Source organism: Elaeis guineensis, chromosome 3 (assembly GCF_000442705.2).
Source record: "Elaeis guineensis isolate ETL-2024a chromosome 3, EG11, whole genome shotgun sequence".
Taxonomy (NCBI): Eukaryota; Viridiplantae; Streptophyta; class Magnoliopsida; order Arecales; family Arecaceae; genus Elaeis; species Elaeis guineensis.
The window spans coordinates 115,390,907-115,405,067 of record NC_025995.2 but is presented as its reverse complement, the minus strand read 5'-3'; the positions used below and the strand labels follow the sequence as shown (position 1 = coordinate 115,405,067).

Genomic DNA, 14,161 nt, shown 5'->3' with positions numbered 1-14,161 from the left:
ACGTGTCTTTTAATATTAATCTTAAAGTATGAGTCTAAAAGTTAAAATTTTTTTTTATTAACGGAGTTATTAGTCTCATGATTAAAGTATTCTTTGTTTCTTCATTTTCAGCATGTAGCGATACATACTATATGACCATATGATACATACTAAATATATAATCAGGTGATACATACTGTAAGTTTTTTTGATATACACCCAGTAATGATTTAATACACACATACAGCTCAATTGATATATAGTTTATCGAATTTAGTTTTACTAGTACAGAATATACAACTAATTGATATATACTTAATAAAATATTCATCTAACGTCCCAATACACAGCTCTAAATAAAGTAATATACAGTTTTCAAAATATAGCATTTATCAATACATAGTATATCAGTAAATGATATACACTATACGACTTATTGATATATACTCAGTAATGATCTAATACACACCTACAGATAAATTGATACATAGTTTATCAAACTTAGTATTCACTAATACACAGTATATGGTCAGTTGATACACATCTAGTAAAATATTCATCGATATCTCAATATACACCTCTAGATGAAATAATATATAGTTTCTATAAATTTTTAGATGCAAAGATCTTAGAAAAGAAAAAGAATTTAGAAGAGGAGAAAGGGCCTCCAAGTGTGTATTGGGTCATTGCTGGATGTATATCAAAAAAGCTTACAGTATCTATCAATAAGTTATCTAATGTGTATCATTTGTTCATATACTGTGTACTGATAAATGCTATATTTTGAAAATTATGTATTACTTTATCTAGAGGTGTGTATTGGGATGTTGGATAAATATTTTACTAGATGTGTATCAACTAATCATATACTACCTACTGATGAATACTAAATTTGATAAATTATATATCAATTTAGCTGTAGATGTATATTAAATTGTTGTACAATGTGTTTCAAAAAAATTTATAATTTGTATCACCTAGTTATATATTTAGTGTATATTATATGACCATATAGTATATATTGTGTATTGAAAATGATAAAGAAAGAAAATATTTTGATCATAAAATTAATAATTTTATTAATAATTTTTTTTATTTTAAATTTATATTTTAAAATTAATATTAAAAAATATGTGGCATATTATGAAGTCCGTTTCATATGATCTTCTATAGTACCTGTCCCATGTGATTTTTGTTCGTATCTAACGGTCTATTTTCTAAGTGGAGCTTCCAACTTCAAAAATAGAGAGGCAGATCGCCGTTAACGTAGAATGTAGTACCGTCACAACAAATTTTTTATTTCCATTGAAGATTCCATGTAATGATATAAACATCACTCTCCAATTTTTTTGTCAAAGGAAAAAAAAAACCAACCGTTGGTTTCAATCATTAGTCTTGAGATTATACAGTCGTGTCGGATCCATCCAGATCCCGCCTTTTTCTCCGCATCTCCCACCCCCGATTTTATTCATCCAGCTGCATCCAAAACACCCAAATTAAACGCCAAACTTAACTCTTGTCTTATGCGCCACGCCGCTTCTTCCTCTAAGCCCTCTCTCGTCCTGGTGTTTTCTCTTCGGGAGTCTTTACTCCAGTTTTTGGAGAACACTAATTGTGATTTTAATTTAAAGCTACCGTCATCACGTGCCATTGATAACGTCACGCTTAGACTAAAACCCCTGCCGTTGGACCAACTCCAACTCCAACTCCTCCAACTCCACAGGTGAAAGACAAAGGCAGGCTACCGTAAGACGAGGGGAAGAAGGTGAGAACAGAGGAGAGGAAGAAAGTCCCAACGCCACCAACAGCTCCCCCTGCTTCTCTTCCTCCTGTCCATTGCTACCGTAAAAAAAAAACAACGGCGTTGGCCAACAACAAGGAGAAAGGCGTTAACCAACCCATCTTTCGTTCGAGCGATGGGCCTTTCTCCGCTGCTGTGCTTAAAATCCTGGGCTTCTCTCTTGTCTCTGTGAGTTAGTTTGAGGAATTCGACGTGGAGAGGCGGAGAGGTGTGTTCAAGATGCAGCACGTTGTGGAGGTGGAGAAAGGGCGGGAGGCAAGCGACGACCGGCCGTCCGTCGGCCCCGCCTACCGGAGCGTCTTCGCCAAGGATGGCTTCCCCCAGCCTATCCCTGGCTTGGAGACCTGTTGGGATGTTTTCCGGTGGGTTTCCTCTCCTCTTCTACCGTTGTTTCCGTTCTTGTTGAGACAAGAACTGGTGTTTTCTTTTTCTCCTCTCTCTCTCTGTTTCTTTTCTTTGTTCAGTGCTCTCCCTTTCGAGATTCAGCTATCTTGATGATTTCTTTTTTCTTCGTTTTGGGAAAATATGGGTGAAATTAATCGAGACTAGAACAAACTGATTTGGATTTTAGCGTTCATATATTTGTTTTTTTTTTTTTCAAATCCCTTTTCTTGGTACATGGCGTTACTTGTTATTAGTGTTGACCTGTTTGTAGTTGTGGTTCAGCATGTCTGTGGAGAAGAATCCCAATAATCGAATGCTGGGCCGTCGCGAGTTTGTTGATGGGAAGGTTAGTCCTCTTCAATCTTTATCATAATATCGCTTATATCATTTCTTGATGTTGGATTTTTTTTTTCTTTTCGTCCCTTTTTTTTTTTTTGTCCTTTTTTTGGTTGGTAGGCGGGTGAATATATCTGGTTGACTTTCCAAGAAGTATATGACACTGTGATGAAAGTTGGGGCTTCCATCCGCTATTGTGGAGTAGAGAAGGTAACTTTAAAAAAAAAAAAAAAAATTGTTGTAATATTTTTAGCATGCTGTACTAAGATTGATGATTAGATACACGTTTCGGATCATTGCTAATTCGCTAGCAATGAGTAGGAAAAAAAAAAGTCTCAATATAGAAAGATATGTACGTATTGAACGTTGAGAATCCCGAAAAATAAGCATCCGATCCTTCCCCGCACAACTTTCCATTTAGAAATCTACTGCCCTTTATTTCGCCTTCCAAGCTTGTTTCAAACTTATTAGAAAGCTATCATCAATCATTCTCTTCCCAAGCCTATTATAAATCCACTAGGACATGAGTAGCATTGCATATATAGTGGATAAACTAAAGGAACAAGAAGAATAGGAAGTGTTAGGTGCCGAAACACCGTCTCTACTAGATATCAAAGAAGATTTCTCAGCAGAAACAAAGGTTCAGACGCAATTTTGAACTTGTGAAATATCAGGCTGAAACTTGGAAACTTGTGTAAACTGTTGTTCCAAGATAGGACTTTTGTGTATGTCTCTAAGGCATTGACAAACTGTGAGAGGAGAAAAAACAAGGAATAAAATAGGCACATAAGTTTTATGTGAAAAATCTTCGACAGGGAAAAACCACGGGGCAACAAAAGTAATCCACTAAACAATGGGGGTTACAGGTCCATTGCTTAGGCTGCTGAATCCTAATAGGATCACCACTTAGGTATACAACCGATATATGGTTTCATCCACATGCCAAGTAGCAGGAGGATCACGAGAGAAAATACAGAGATCAAACTGGTACCGAGTAAGAGGATGTGATACCACATGCCAAATCTTGAGCCTGTGTGGAGCTGAGATCAGATCATCTGAGATGATGTTTTTCCCTCTATCCCCTTCCTTCTCTCTCTTCTCAGTAGAAAATATTCTTATTAAAAATTAAAATATTTTGAAACTCAGACTTAATTAGTATAGTTGATTGTTCCAGGGTGGCCGTTGTGGTATCTATGGAGCCAACTGTCCTGAGTGGGTCATCAGTATGGAGGTATTCTGCTTTTATTTACTTGGTGATTGTTGTTTTAAGACAAATATTTTTACTATTGATTCCTGAGATTTTCAACTACTATTATCAAATAAGAGGCTTTAAAAGTATTTTTGCACTTTATGGACAATTTTTGTTGTCGTGGTGTCCTGATCTTTTGACATTGACAGTCAAGCATGCGCTACATAATATTTTTCATGCAAGTTTGAGATGAAGACAAAAATATCGCATCATTTTATTCTGGTTTATCTGATGAATTTTGTGTGATTTGTGCAGGCTTGCAATGCTCATGGAATTTACTGTGTTCCCCTGTATGATACCCTTGGTATGTAATGTTATTCTTTATGGATTTGAATGAGCATTTCAATGTGTTCATTTAGTGTTGATAACCACAACCACGGTAGGCGTCTCTCTTTAATATTTCTTCTCCTAAATTTAGTGCTGACTTCAATCTATCATTTTTATACAAGAGAGTTGAAATAAAAGTTGTACGTTGTTTGAATTGGGGCATGCTGCTTTTTCTTTTCCCCTTTGTTTAGTTTCTTTTTCTTTAGTTTCCTTCATCCTTTCTCATTGTGGGGGTTTAGATCTCATTATTCATTTTTCTCCCGTTTTCAAAGAAGAAAGTCCTCCCATATTCTCTTTCCCAAGAAAGGAAGCAGCCTGATGCTTACCAGCAGCTAATGTGCTTATGATTCATTCAGATCCTTAGCTACAAGATCTGATGCAATTTAATTGGAACATTCAATTTCTTTCAACCTTGTTCTGATAAATGCTATGTATTATGATTCGGCTCCATTTGTTATTTCTTTGTCTTGATTTAGGCCCTGGTGCAGTAGAATTCATTATATGTCATGCAGAAGTTCAGATTGTTTTTGTTGAAGAAAAAAAGATTATGGAGGTATGGTATCCTTTTCGCATGTCTGTGAACAAAGATGTTACTTTGTTTACTTATTTTGTAATTTTTTTAGTAAAATATTTTAGGAAGTATTGGAACTATTTCACTACCTCCAAGAACACTTTTTGAAAGTGGAATGCCTGAGAATGTCATAAAATGTCTATGTTGTGTAATTAATATCATTTTGTTAATATATCTTTTTGGGTTCCTAATCTGTAATGACATTCAGTACTTTGCTCTTCTTTCTGTAACCATGTCCTGATGTGAGCATTTACAGTTTTCTGAGGTTCTTTTTTCCTCTTGAGAATATCAAACCATGATATGAGCCTGTATTAATCATAGGTCGGTATAGCATGCACTGTGAAACAGGCTCATATCTTCTTATGGTTTGGCCACTATAGGATATCTATATCGAAATTGTTTTCTGTGTTGTTAGTACAGGCTGGTATGGCAGTACCTTCTGGTCGTGTGCTGCAGTTTTTGCATCCTTTGTAATCTGATATGTTTACACGATTTCTTTCTTGTACACCACTATTCTTAGCTACATAACATCTCATTTAATTTTTATATCTAAAAACTATATTTCTTTTAAAAATTTAGGTCATTCTGGTATTTTGTTATTTCTTCATGGTTTATGGTTACTTCTTAGTCTTGTAAAGACAATATCAGTTCTATTTAATAATCTACATTTCATTATTGATTGATGATAAGCTGGGTTTGCATATGGACAACCACATTATAGTTAAGATCAATCGTAAAGAAGATATGGGAATTAATTTAAAAGTTTATAGATTTTTTTTATAAAAAAATAAACTAATTTGAACCAAGTGTTCTGACTACTTTATAAAACTATGTGATATGAATTTTTTTCAACCTCTTATGTTTCATTATCTGAAATTAGATGCACATTATTGTCATCACATCATTGTCCTGGACTGTCATTGTTTTGTGTAGGGAAAGAAAGAGTTGCAAGCCATAGCTTCAGTTCTCATTTAATCTAGCTGTCTTCCAGCACAAATGGACGATCCATGCCTAAGTTTATTTAACATGCTGACTTTCATATCTTTGTCATTTAGATGCTCGCATCCAACTCCAAGAATCCATGTCAGATACGTATGTAAATCAGATTGGTGTCAGACAGTGGATATTTGCCTTTTTTTATCACAGCTTTGATGGACTGTTCCAACAATAAATTTAACCCAACAAAATAATGTTAAAAATGAGATTTTGTTCCTGATAGAGATTTGTAAAGATTGTAGCTACCAAAGTGACTTCAGGAAATGTCGGTTTTTTTTTTTAATATACTTAAGCTTATTAGGAAATTTGAATGAGATAAATGGGTATTGGAAGACCTTAACAAATAATATCTTTTAACCTTTGATTGTTTTCTTTGTTATAATATTTACACATACACTTTCTTTACTTAAAATAACTTTTCTAGATATCCCTGTGTTTTAATCTTTTCATGTCAAACACTTGGACATACTTTGCAAATCCGATTCTAAAGTTAGTGTCAAGTAATGCATTAGCTCTTTGATGTGTGGTTAGGTGGTGAAGTACCGAGGTTAATGTTCAAGCAACTCTTGAGTTTTGCTTAATTTATAGAATCTTAATTAGTTTCAAGATTTTTATTTTCCTGATTTTCCTAATTTTTGGCCAGATTAAAAAAAATTCCACATTTTAGTAGTTGATGTGTGAAGGACAAAGTGATGCTTTTGAAGGTTGCTCTGGCGGTTGGTTATACATGTTCATGCTTATTGCCCTTATTTCAGTTTAAGGCAGCTAAAAATATGAATGAGCTGTTATTGCATTTAATTAGGAAAAGTATATTCACATTGTTTATTACCAATCATGAAATAATTGGTTTTATATTGAAACCTTTGCGCACTACTAGATTTACCATATATAGTTTGATCAACTCTTTGTGAACTTTTGATCTTTTCAGATGTTGAAAACCTTTCCCAATTCAACCAAGTTCCTGAAAAGTAAGTATCATAAGTTCCTTCTTTCTATTCCAGGTCTGGTGCTTTTTATGCACTGTTTATGTTATCTCGATTCTTCCATTTTGTTTACAGCAATTGTTAGCTTTGGGAAGGTCACTCCTGAGCAGCAAGAAGAGGTTGAAAAATTTGGTTTAGCAATATATTCTTGGGATGATTTTCTGCTTGCGGTATGTCTAGTGCTTGAACTTCTGTAGTTTCTTGCATGAAATAATTTTTCATGCTTAACTTTTTTTTTTTTTTTTTGAGAAAATAAGTTGTGACAATCTTTATCAACTTTCCCATATTTGACTCCAATTAATGGCTCTAAATATTCTTAGATAGGACTTGAAAACAATTGTTCAGAGCTGTGTAAAAATCAAATCAACAATAATATAGCTACTCCTTTTGTTGGCTCCAAAAGTTTATTAAGTTGGTTTTTCATGCATATAATTATTTTCTTCTTCTTGTCCATCATAAATGGGATAAGTTGATGCAAACTTTGTTGCATCGTTTTCAGGACCTACTTTAGTCCATCATGAGTTTCATAGAAAAATCTCAAGTTGACTGCATAAGACATCTATTCATAAAATAAAATGGATGAAAGCAAAATTGTAGCCATGGAAGTTATTCAGCCAAATGCAGTGAGTTGTTATTTAAGAACTGGTAAATTGCATGTGCAATACTGAAATGTGGTTGTGGAAAGTTTTTTTTGGAAGATGATGTTAGCTAATCAGATGTGAAATGCAGATGTTTATTTGATGCCAACATTGTGGATAAAGTTGTTGAAGGAATAACTGAATTTTCCTCATGATGGTTTCTTTTGAACATAGTCTCGTTCTAATTTCTTAATAAAAGAAACTAGTTGAATTTTATCCATGGGAGTGGATGAGCTGTAAAAGATATCAGAAATAAATAAATGTCGAAATAGAGGCATCCTAAAAGCAATGTGCAGTGATGGAGAAATACTAACGATAATGTATCTCTCTGTCCATTGTTCTTTTTTACATGTAAGTTAGCAGAAATGCACACAATGTTTTCACACCTTTAGCAAATATGGTTTTTTAACTATTACCTGGAAGATACATTCTCACCTCCTGCAATTTACCTTCAGGGAGAAAATCAACCATTTGATCTTCCAGTAAATAAAAAAACAGATATCTGTACAATAATGTACACCAGTGGAACAACTGGCGACCCTAAGGGTGTAATGATATCCAATGAAAGCATCATTACTCTTATTGCTGGTGTGGATCGGCTTCTTCATTGTGAACATGAACAGGTAATATCATATTAGTGGTTTAGTATCTTACATTGCTCCATGGTAGATGCCTCAACAAAATGAAACCTTAAAGCTTTATAACACAATTTTAGGTATTTACTATATTGTTTACCTATCACATTTACTCTATATCTCAAATTTATGTAACTTATTTGTTCTTTATTCTGTTATAGTTGCATGAGAATGATGTTTATCTATCCTATCTGCCTTTGGCGCATATTTTTGATCGAGTGAACGAGGAGCTGTTTATCTTTCATGGGGCCTCCATTGGATTTTGGCGTGGGGTAAGCCAATCAACTTGAATTTATATTATCTGAATAAAAATCATAACTGATACTTAATTTTTTATCTTCAGGATGTCAAATTATTAATAGAAGATATTGGGGTGCTAAAACCAACTGTCTTTTGTGCAGTTCCACGTGTACTGGACCGAGTATATTCAGGTAGTTTTTAAAATGGAAGTTTTTAGGTGCATTGCTAGCACAGCATGTACTAGGACACCTGCATGTAGTATTATAGGTGAATGTTAATGGATTGTTAAATATGCCAACAATCTGTGAGAGCTTGGAGGTATGCATAACCACTCAATTGTGTAGGCTTATTTCTTCAACCTTATCTCTGTCATCGTTTTGGCCTGTGCAATGCTAAAATTCAAGTTAACTGAGTCCTCTTGGAGTACAGGAAGAAAGAGTTCTAGTAATATAGGGCAATTATATGTTCTAATACAAATCGATGTGATAATGTCATAGATGTTTTCTAAATGAAACATAAAATGCATACATGCTAATATATACATAAATGTGCAGTGTTGTCACACTGTGAAGCTGCTGGATATTTGTAACACAGTGGATGCAATGGCATTTGCAATAAAGCATCCTTGTGTGGCTCTACACCACATACAACTCACTGAATCTTAATTTTCCATCTAAAGAATTTGGTAACATTAAGAGGAGAATGCCATGATCTTTCTTATATAAGCAGAAGCCTGATTCTTGCACATAAATCATAGTTCATAGAGTTCCTGTACCCCCCCCCCCCCCAACACACACACACATTTTGACTAGTTTATTGATCTTTGAGAATTCTTTTTTACCTGCAAGAGGCCACTGGCATTGAATTACCTCTTTAATTGTTCAAGGGTACATTTTTCATGCATAGTGAAACTATCTAACTTGACTTCTACTTGTTCCAGGTCTGCAAGATAAGATTTCTTCAGGTGGTTTTCTGAAGCAAACTCTGTTTAATTTTGCTTATAAATAGTAAGCTTCATGCCCATTTATCTCTTGTTAAATCATTTCTTTTAGCTGCTATGATTTTTTTTTTCTTTTTATCTCCATTTAAAATCGACAAGTGATGCTTCCTACATTTTGATGTTGACAGCTCTTTTAAATTCCAAAAGCAGTATTATGTTGTTAATCATTTATCTCTATCCTAGATGTAGAAACTATGATTCTGGATTTTTCATGTTGTTTACCTTTTCTTTCTTTCGTTTACTTTTTAAAATATGCTAATTCCATTCACCTAATAAATAGTTGTGTCAATGTTGTTGAATATATTTAACATGTGAGATGGAATTTTGCAGCAAACTACGTAACATGAAGAGGGGAAGAAAACATGAGGAGGCATCTCCAATTTTAGATAAAATAGTTTTTAGTAAGGTAGCTCAAGAATTTTGATAAAGATATTACTTGTATATTGTTGTTTTCAAACTAGAGGCCCTTAATACTCTTTATATTGCTTTATGAATTTGGACCTCTTATGACCTAGGTGAAACAAGGATTAGGTGGAAAGGTACGACTTATCTTGTCTGGAGCAGCTCCATTAGCTTCCCATGTTGAAGCCTTTTTACGGGTGGTGACATGTGCCCATGTCTTACAAGGCTATGGTATGCAACTACATTCTTTGGTAGACTGCATATTGCTTTCAATTAATTTGTTTACCTAAATAATAATGGACATTACAAAAAAAAAAAAAAAATGAAGTCTTATTGCAACCCCCTAAGTGGCTCATTGGTGTTTTTTGATAACCACTTAAGGTATTATAAAAGGTTGTCATAATGAACTTTGCATGGGATGACTTACCCTCCCTTTAAAGCTTCTTTTTTTTCGAAAAAAGTGTTGTCCATGAGTATGAATCTGTTATGTGTATATATCTAAAAAGCTTGAGCCCTATTATAGCTTCTATGAATTGGCAGTGAAAAATTGTTCTATTCATACCTAGTCTAGATATTTCTTTTTTTTAGTCTATCATAAATTGCTGATTGCATTTGTTCTCGATTTAGGTCTGACGGAAACTTGTGCGGGAACTTTTGTATCACTGCCAAATGACATGGCAATGGTTGGAACAGTGGGCCCTCCAGTGCCAAATGTTGACGTGTGCCTTGAGTCTGTTCCTGAAATGGGATATGATGCCCTCTCCAGCATACCCCGTGGAGAAATTTGCATCAGGGGAAAAACCTTGTTCTCAGGATATTATAAAAGAGAAGACCTTACAAATGAAGTTATGATTGATGGGTGGTTTCATACAGGTTTGTCACATAAAATCCTGTCATTTATACATGCATGATGAAACAAGCATGTAATTTGGTGGTGTTTATGTGAAATCTCTCTAGATTATGGTGAAAATTTGCTTATGACTTTTGGGCTTATCTTGGTTAACCTTGTTGAACATGACTCTTTTTGCCTCTTTTCTATTTGAATAAGCATCCACTTAGATCATGCATGATAAAGTTGCATGCCTTTTGTCACCATCAAAATCCTGTTGTAGAAACTTTAGCCTGTGAAGCTAATTCTAATTCACATTCTACACATTTAATTTCATGTTTGGCACTTGTCAAACTTCAACAGTGAGTATTCTTGTGTGACCTTTATTTTATTTTGAGGCCTTTTTTTACGAATGATGCTTCCAGTTATTGTTGTATGCAGGGGATGTTGGAGAATGGCAAGCAGACGGAAGCTTAAAAATCATTGACAGGAAGAAAAATATCTTTAAACTTTCTCAAGGAGAGTATGTTGCAGTTGAAAATCTGGAGAGCATATATGGTCTTGTTCCTGATATAGACACGGTGTGTCATGTGTACAACTTCCTTAAGAAATAATCATGTTTATTATTTCAATTTACTTTGATATAATACTATGTTAGAATATATAGCTTAGTGTCCTTCTTGTCTTCTTTTGGATATTGATGATGTCCATATAGAGTGTTCATGGGCCGACTGCCTTATTAAGGACATGGCATAAGGGGTATGTTATTGGCAGGAAAAAAATTATATCATTTATTATTGCTGCAAAACAAGGTTAACCTTTGTATTCCTTTCATTTAATTCATCTGATTCATCTAATGAACTCCTTAAAAGAAGAGAACACATTAAGATGTTTCTGATATGAGTTATTGAATTAACTCTGTGCTTCCACGGTTTTTGGTGCATGCAATGAATTCTTAGACAGCTTTCCTATAGACAAATGCACCTAACAATTTTGTCTGTTTAGGCATACAATGAGGTCTTATAGATGTTGCAGGCATTAGAGCTGTGCGTAGCAACATGAGAATGCAAATATGGATGTTTTCTGATATGGGTTACTGAACTAACTCTGTGCTTCCACAGTTTTTGGTGCATGCAATGAATTCTTAGAAAAAGCTTTCCTATAGACAAATGCACCTAATATTTTTGTCTGTTTGGGCATAAAATGAGGTCTTAAAGATGTTGTGGACATTAGAGCTGTGTGTAGCAAACATGAGAATGCAAAAGTGGATGTGTTGGATTAATAGGGATGGTGAAAGTAGTGAGTATATAGCAAGTGGCATGAAGGCAAGACAGTTGCTTGTAGAATCAGTATGCGAAGCTTACCATTATAAAATGACCTCTTTACGGATTTACAGAAATGCACTTTTTTTGATGCATATACTTTTTTTATCAGAGATAGGGAGAGGGAGGGGGCAGTGGAGCTTGTATTGGTCAAAAGATTTCTACTGATATTTTTCTTGTATAGGCCTTTTGAATTCATAAATGCACTTCATTCCTCATTAGATACAACCATGTATTTGTTAAGAAGGTTTTAATGTTGCATGACCGAGGAATCTCTTGTTATATGTTGCACAATTATTGTGCATATGCAGGACAACTAAGATGTCAGGATTTGGATTTATGATTTTCTTTTCAAAAATAATGATGGATTGATAAATGCACTTGCTTTATCATGGCATAGACCTTGCCAGGGTCTTCTCTAAATATTGTTTGGAAAGTGAAACCAGACAGCTTTATCTATCTAAAAATGCAGTGTGATGCATGTTCATAAGTAAATAAGGTTGCTGTTGTGCTAGGTTTCATGGATGGGGAATGGCCAGGACATTCTAGTTCTATAGTTGACATGGTTTTACTGATGAAGCTATAGATGCCAAAGACATCAGATTAAAACGTAAATGATTGTTGAAGATGATATTCTCAGATTGTTGTGTGTGAGAGAGACAAAAGGAAGTTTTTGACATATCAAGGGATTTGAATTTATGATGAAGAATTAAGATAGAAATATTTGTTAGTAGTGAAGGGTTTCTATTATGTAGAGCCAGCTCCTAATGATTAAGCTATTCTCCCTGTTATATTTTCATTCCTGCTGAGGACTTTATGCAGCCATTCTAACAGGCTTTTCTGCTCAGATAATTTTATTTGTTTAACAATTGTTTGAACTTATGCAGTGGAGCTTGACTAAAGGGAAGAGTTCATTCAAGCCCTATTATTAAATATCTCTTCCCAAGTTTATCTACTATTTATTTATCATTTTTCATAAGCATTAGAAGTGGGCTATTGCATTTTGACCGCAAAGGATGTCAAAGCTGGCAGTAAAGTTGCTCTATAATCTGAATGAACACTGAAGGGTCTGCTGGCTGGTAGAATGATATGTGTGATGTTGACTTGATCATTTTAACAGTTTAACAATGCAGTAAATTATAATTGCCTGCAAGTACTGAATCAAAATAAATTTGAATGACTAGCATATTCTCTACCTTATCATTGAGTTTTATGAGTTACTTTCTATAACTGGCCAACTTAATCAACTTTGTTTCAGATATGGATATATGGGAATAGCTTTGAGTCATTCCTTGTTGCCATTGTAAATCCCGATAAACAAGCTCTGGAGTGCTGGGCTGAAGAAAATGGTTTAAGTGGAGATTTTGCTGCCATCTGTGAGAATCCCAAAGCTAAAGAATACATCCTTGGGGAACTCACAAAAATTGCAAAAGCAAAGAAGGTGAATTTTTGTAACTTATGTTTGACTTGGTTTTGCTCTCATTATCCAATAATTTTCCTTGTTTACTGGATAGATCATATTTTAGCTCCTGGAATATGATGATAAGTGCTGCTTTTTAATGTCATGGCAGTTGAAAGGTTTTGAGTTCATTAAAGCTGTTCACCTTGACCCCATACCATTTGACATGGAACGTGATCTGCTTACCCCAACTTACAAGAAGAAGCGGCCACAGTTGCTCAAGTACTATCAGGTTAGCCATCTCCTCTTCTCTTTAAACTTGATCTCCCTGGTTTGAGGAACTTATTGCACTTGCTGATTGTTTGTACAACCGTTTGGTCACGTTAGAAATCTTCCAGCTCTTTCAAAAAAAATAAAAAAATGGAAAGGAGGAAAGAAGAAACCCTTACATTGATCATTCCTGATATTCTTTATATTTTTCCTGACATGGTAATTGTTCTTTTCAGACGGTCATTAACGGCCTGTATAAGAACACCAAGTGATCAACTAACTGATCAAACAGGAGGGACTGATGCATATGGCAAAGCATTACTTCTTCCTTTTCACTCCCTTGTTATATCTGATTATGGTTACTGCTGCTACTGCTTCTCGTTGGTGGTAGAGTGTATATACAATCAATTTGTTTATTAATATGCTTGAACCTATTTATTTCATATCTCCAATAAAGTTGTGTGTAGTGAGTGAACCTGCAGCACCTGCTTGGATGAAAACAAACACTCTCCTTTTGAATGTTTTTAAGCTTATGTGAATGTTGGTATCATAAACTGTTCTTGCTGAACAAAATATGATGGATTACTGCTACTGAGAGATCAGGTTCATCCTGTTGTCGGATGATATTTCGTCAACTGTTTCACTTAAGCTCTTTTGCTCGTATATTTGCCTGTTGTACCTGTTGCTCTATTGATAATTTGCGATACCGAAGCCAAATGTTTGAGTGATCAATGAATCATTATTCCCTGGGCTGGAAATATGCCACCAAATTGACCATCGGGAATGCTGAAAAGAGTTGG

The 14,161-nt window shown here is 34.6% G+C and overlaps 1 protein-coding gene across 2 annotated transcripts; it reads left to right on the top strand.

Annotated features, from left to right (window-relative positions):
* The first annotated feature begins 1,679 nt into the window (after positions 1-1,679).
* LOC105040700 (long chain acyl-CoA synthetase 4) lies at positions 1,680-13,982 on the top strand. 2 transcript variants are annotated; one of them, XM_010917352.4, is made up of 19 exons: positions 1,680-2,142; positions 2,447-2,510; positions 2,621-2,710; positions 3,675-3,731; positions 4,005-4,053; positions 4,553-4,629; positions 6,572-6,611; positions 6,702-6,796; positions 7,720-7,887; positions 8,061-8,171; positions 8,243-8,330; positions 9,080-9,146; positions 9,470-9,545; positions 9,655-9,772; positions 10,169-10,414; positions 10,812-10,951; positions 12,951-13,133; positions 13,264-13,383; positions 13,598-13,982. In XM_010917352.4, the coding sequence occupies exons 1-19, from the start codon at positions 2,000-2,002 to the stop codon at positions 13,631-13,633; spliced, it is 1,968 nt and encodes a 655-aa protein (XP_010915654.1). In that variant the 5' UTR covers positions 1,680-1,999; the 3' UTR covers positions 13,634-13,982. The 2 variants fall into 2 exon arrangements, with proteins under 2 accessions (XP_010915654.1, XP_029119087.1); XM_029263254.2 differs by lacking the exon at positions 2,621-2,710.
* Positions 13,983-14,161: the final 179 nt, after the last annotated feature.

What these genes read in the sequence shown, in the direction of transcription:
- LOC105040700 (XM_010917352.4), top strand. Translation starts at nt 2,000, where the DNA reads ATGCAGCACGTTGTGGAGGTGGAGAAAGGGCGGGAGGCAAGCGACGAC. An exon ending in ACCTGTTGGGATGTTTTCCG is followed by an intron (nt 2,143 to 2,446) that starts GTGGGTTTCCTC and finishes GTTGTGGTTCAG; the next exon opens with CATGTCTGTGGAGAAGAATC. An exon ending in CCATGTCTTACAAGGCTATG is followed by an intron (nt 9,773 to 10,168) that starts GTATGCAACTAC and finishes TTCTCGATTTAG; the next exon opens with GTCTGACGGAAACTTGTGCG.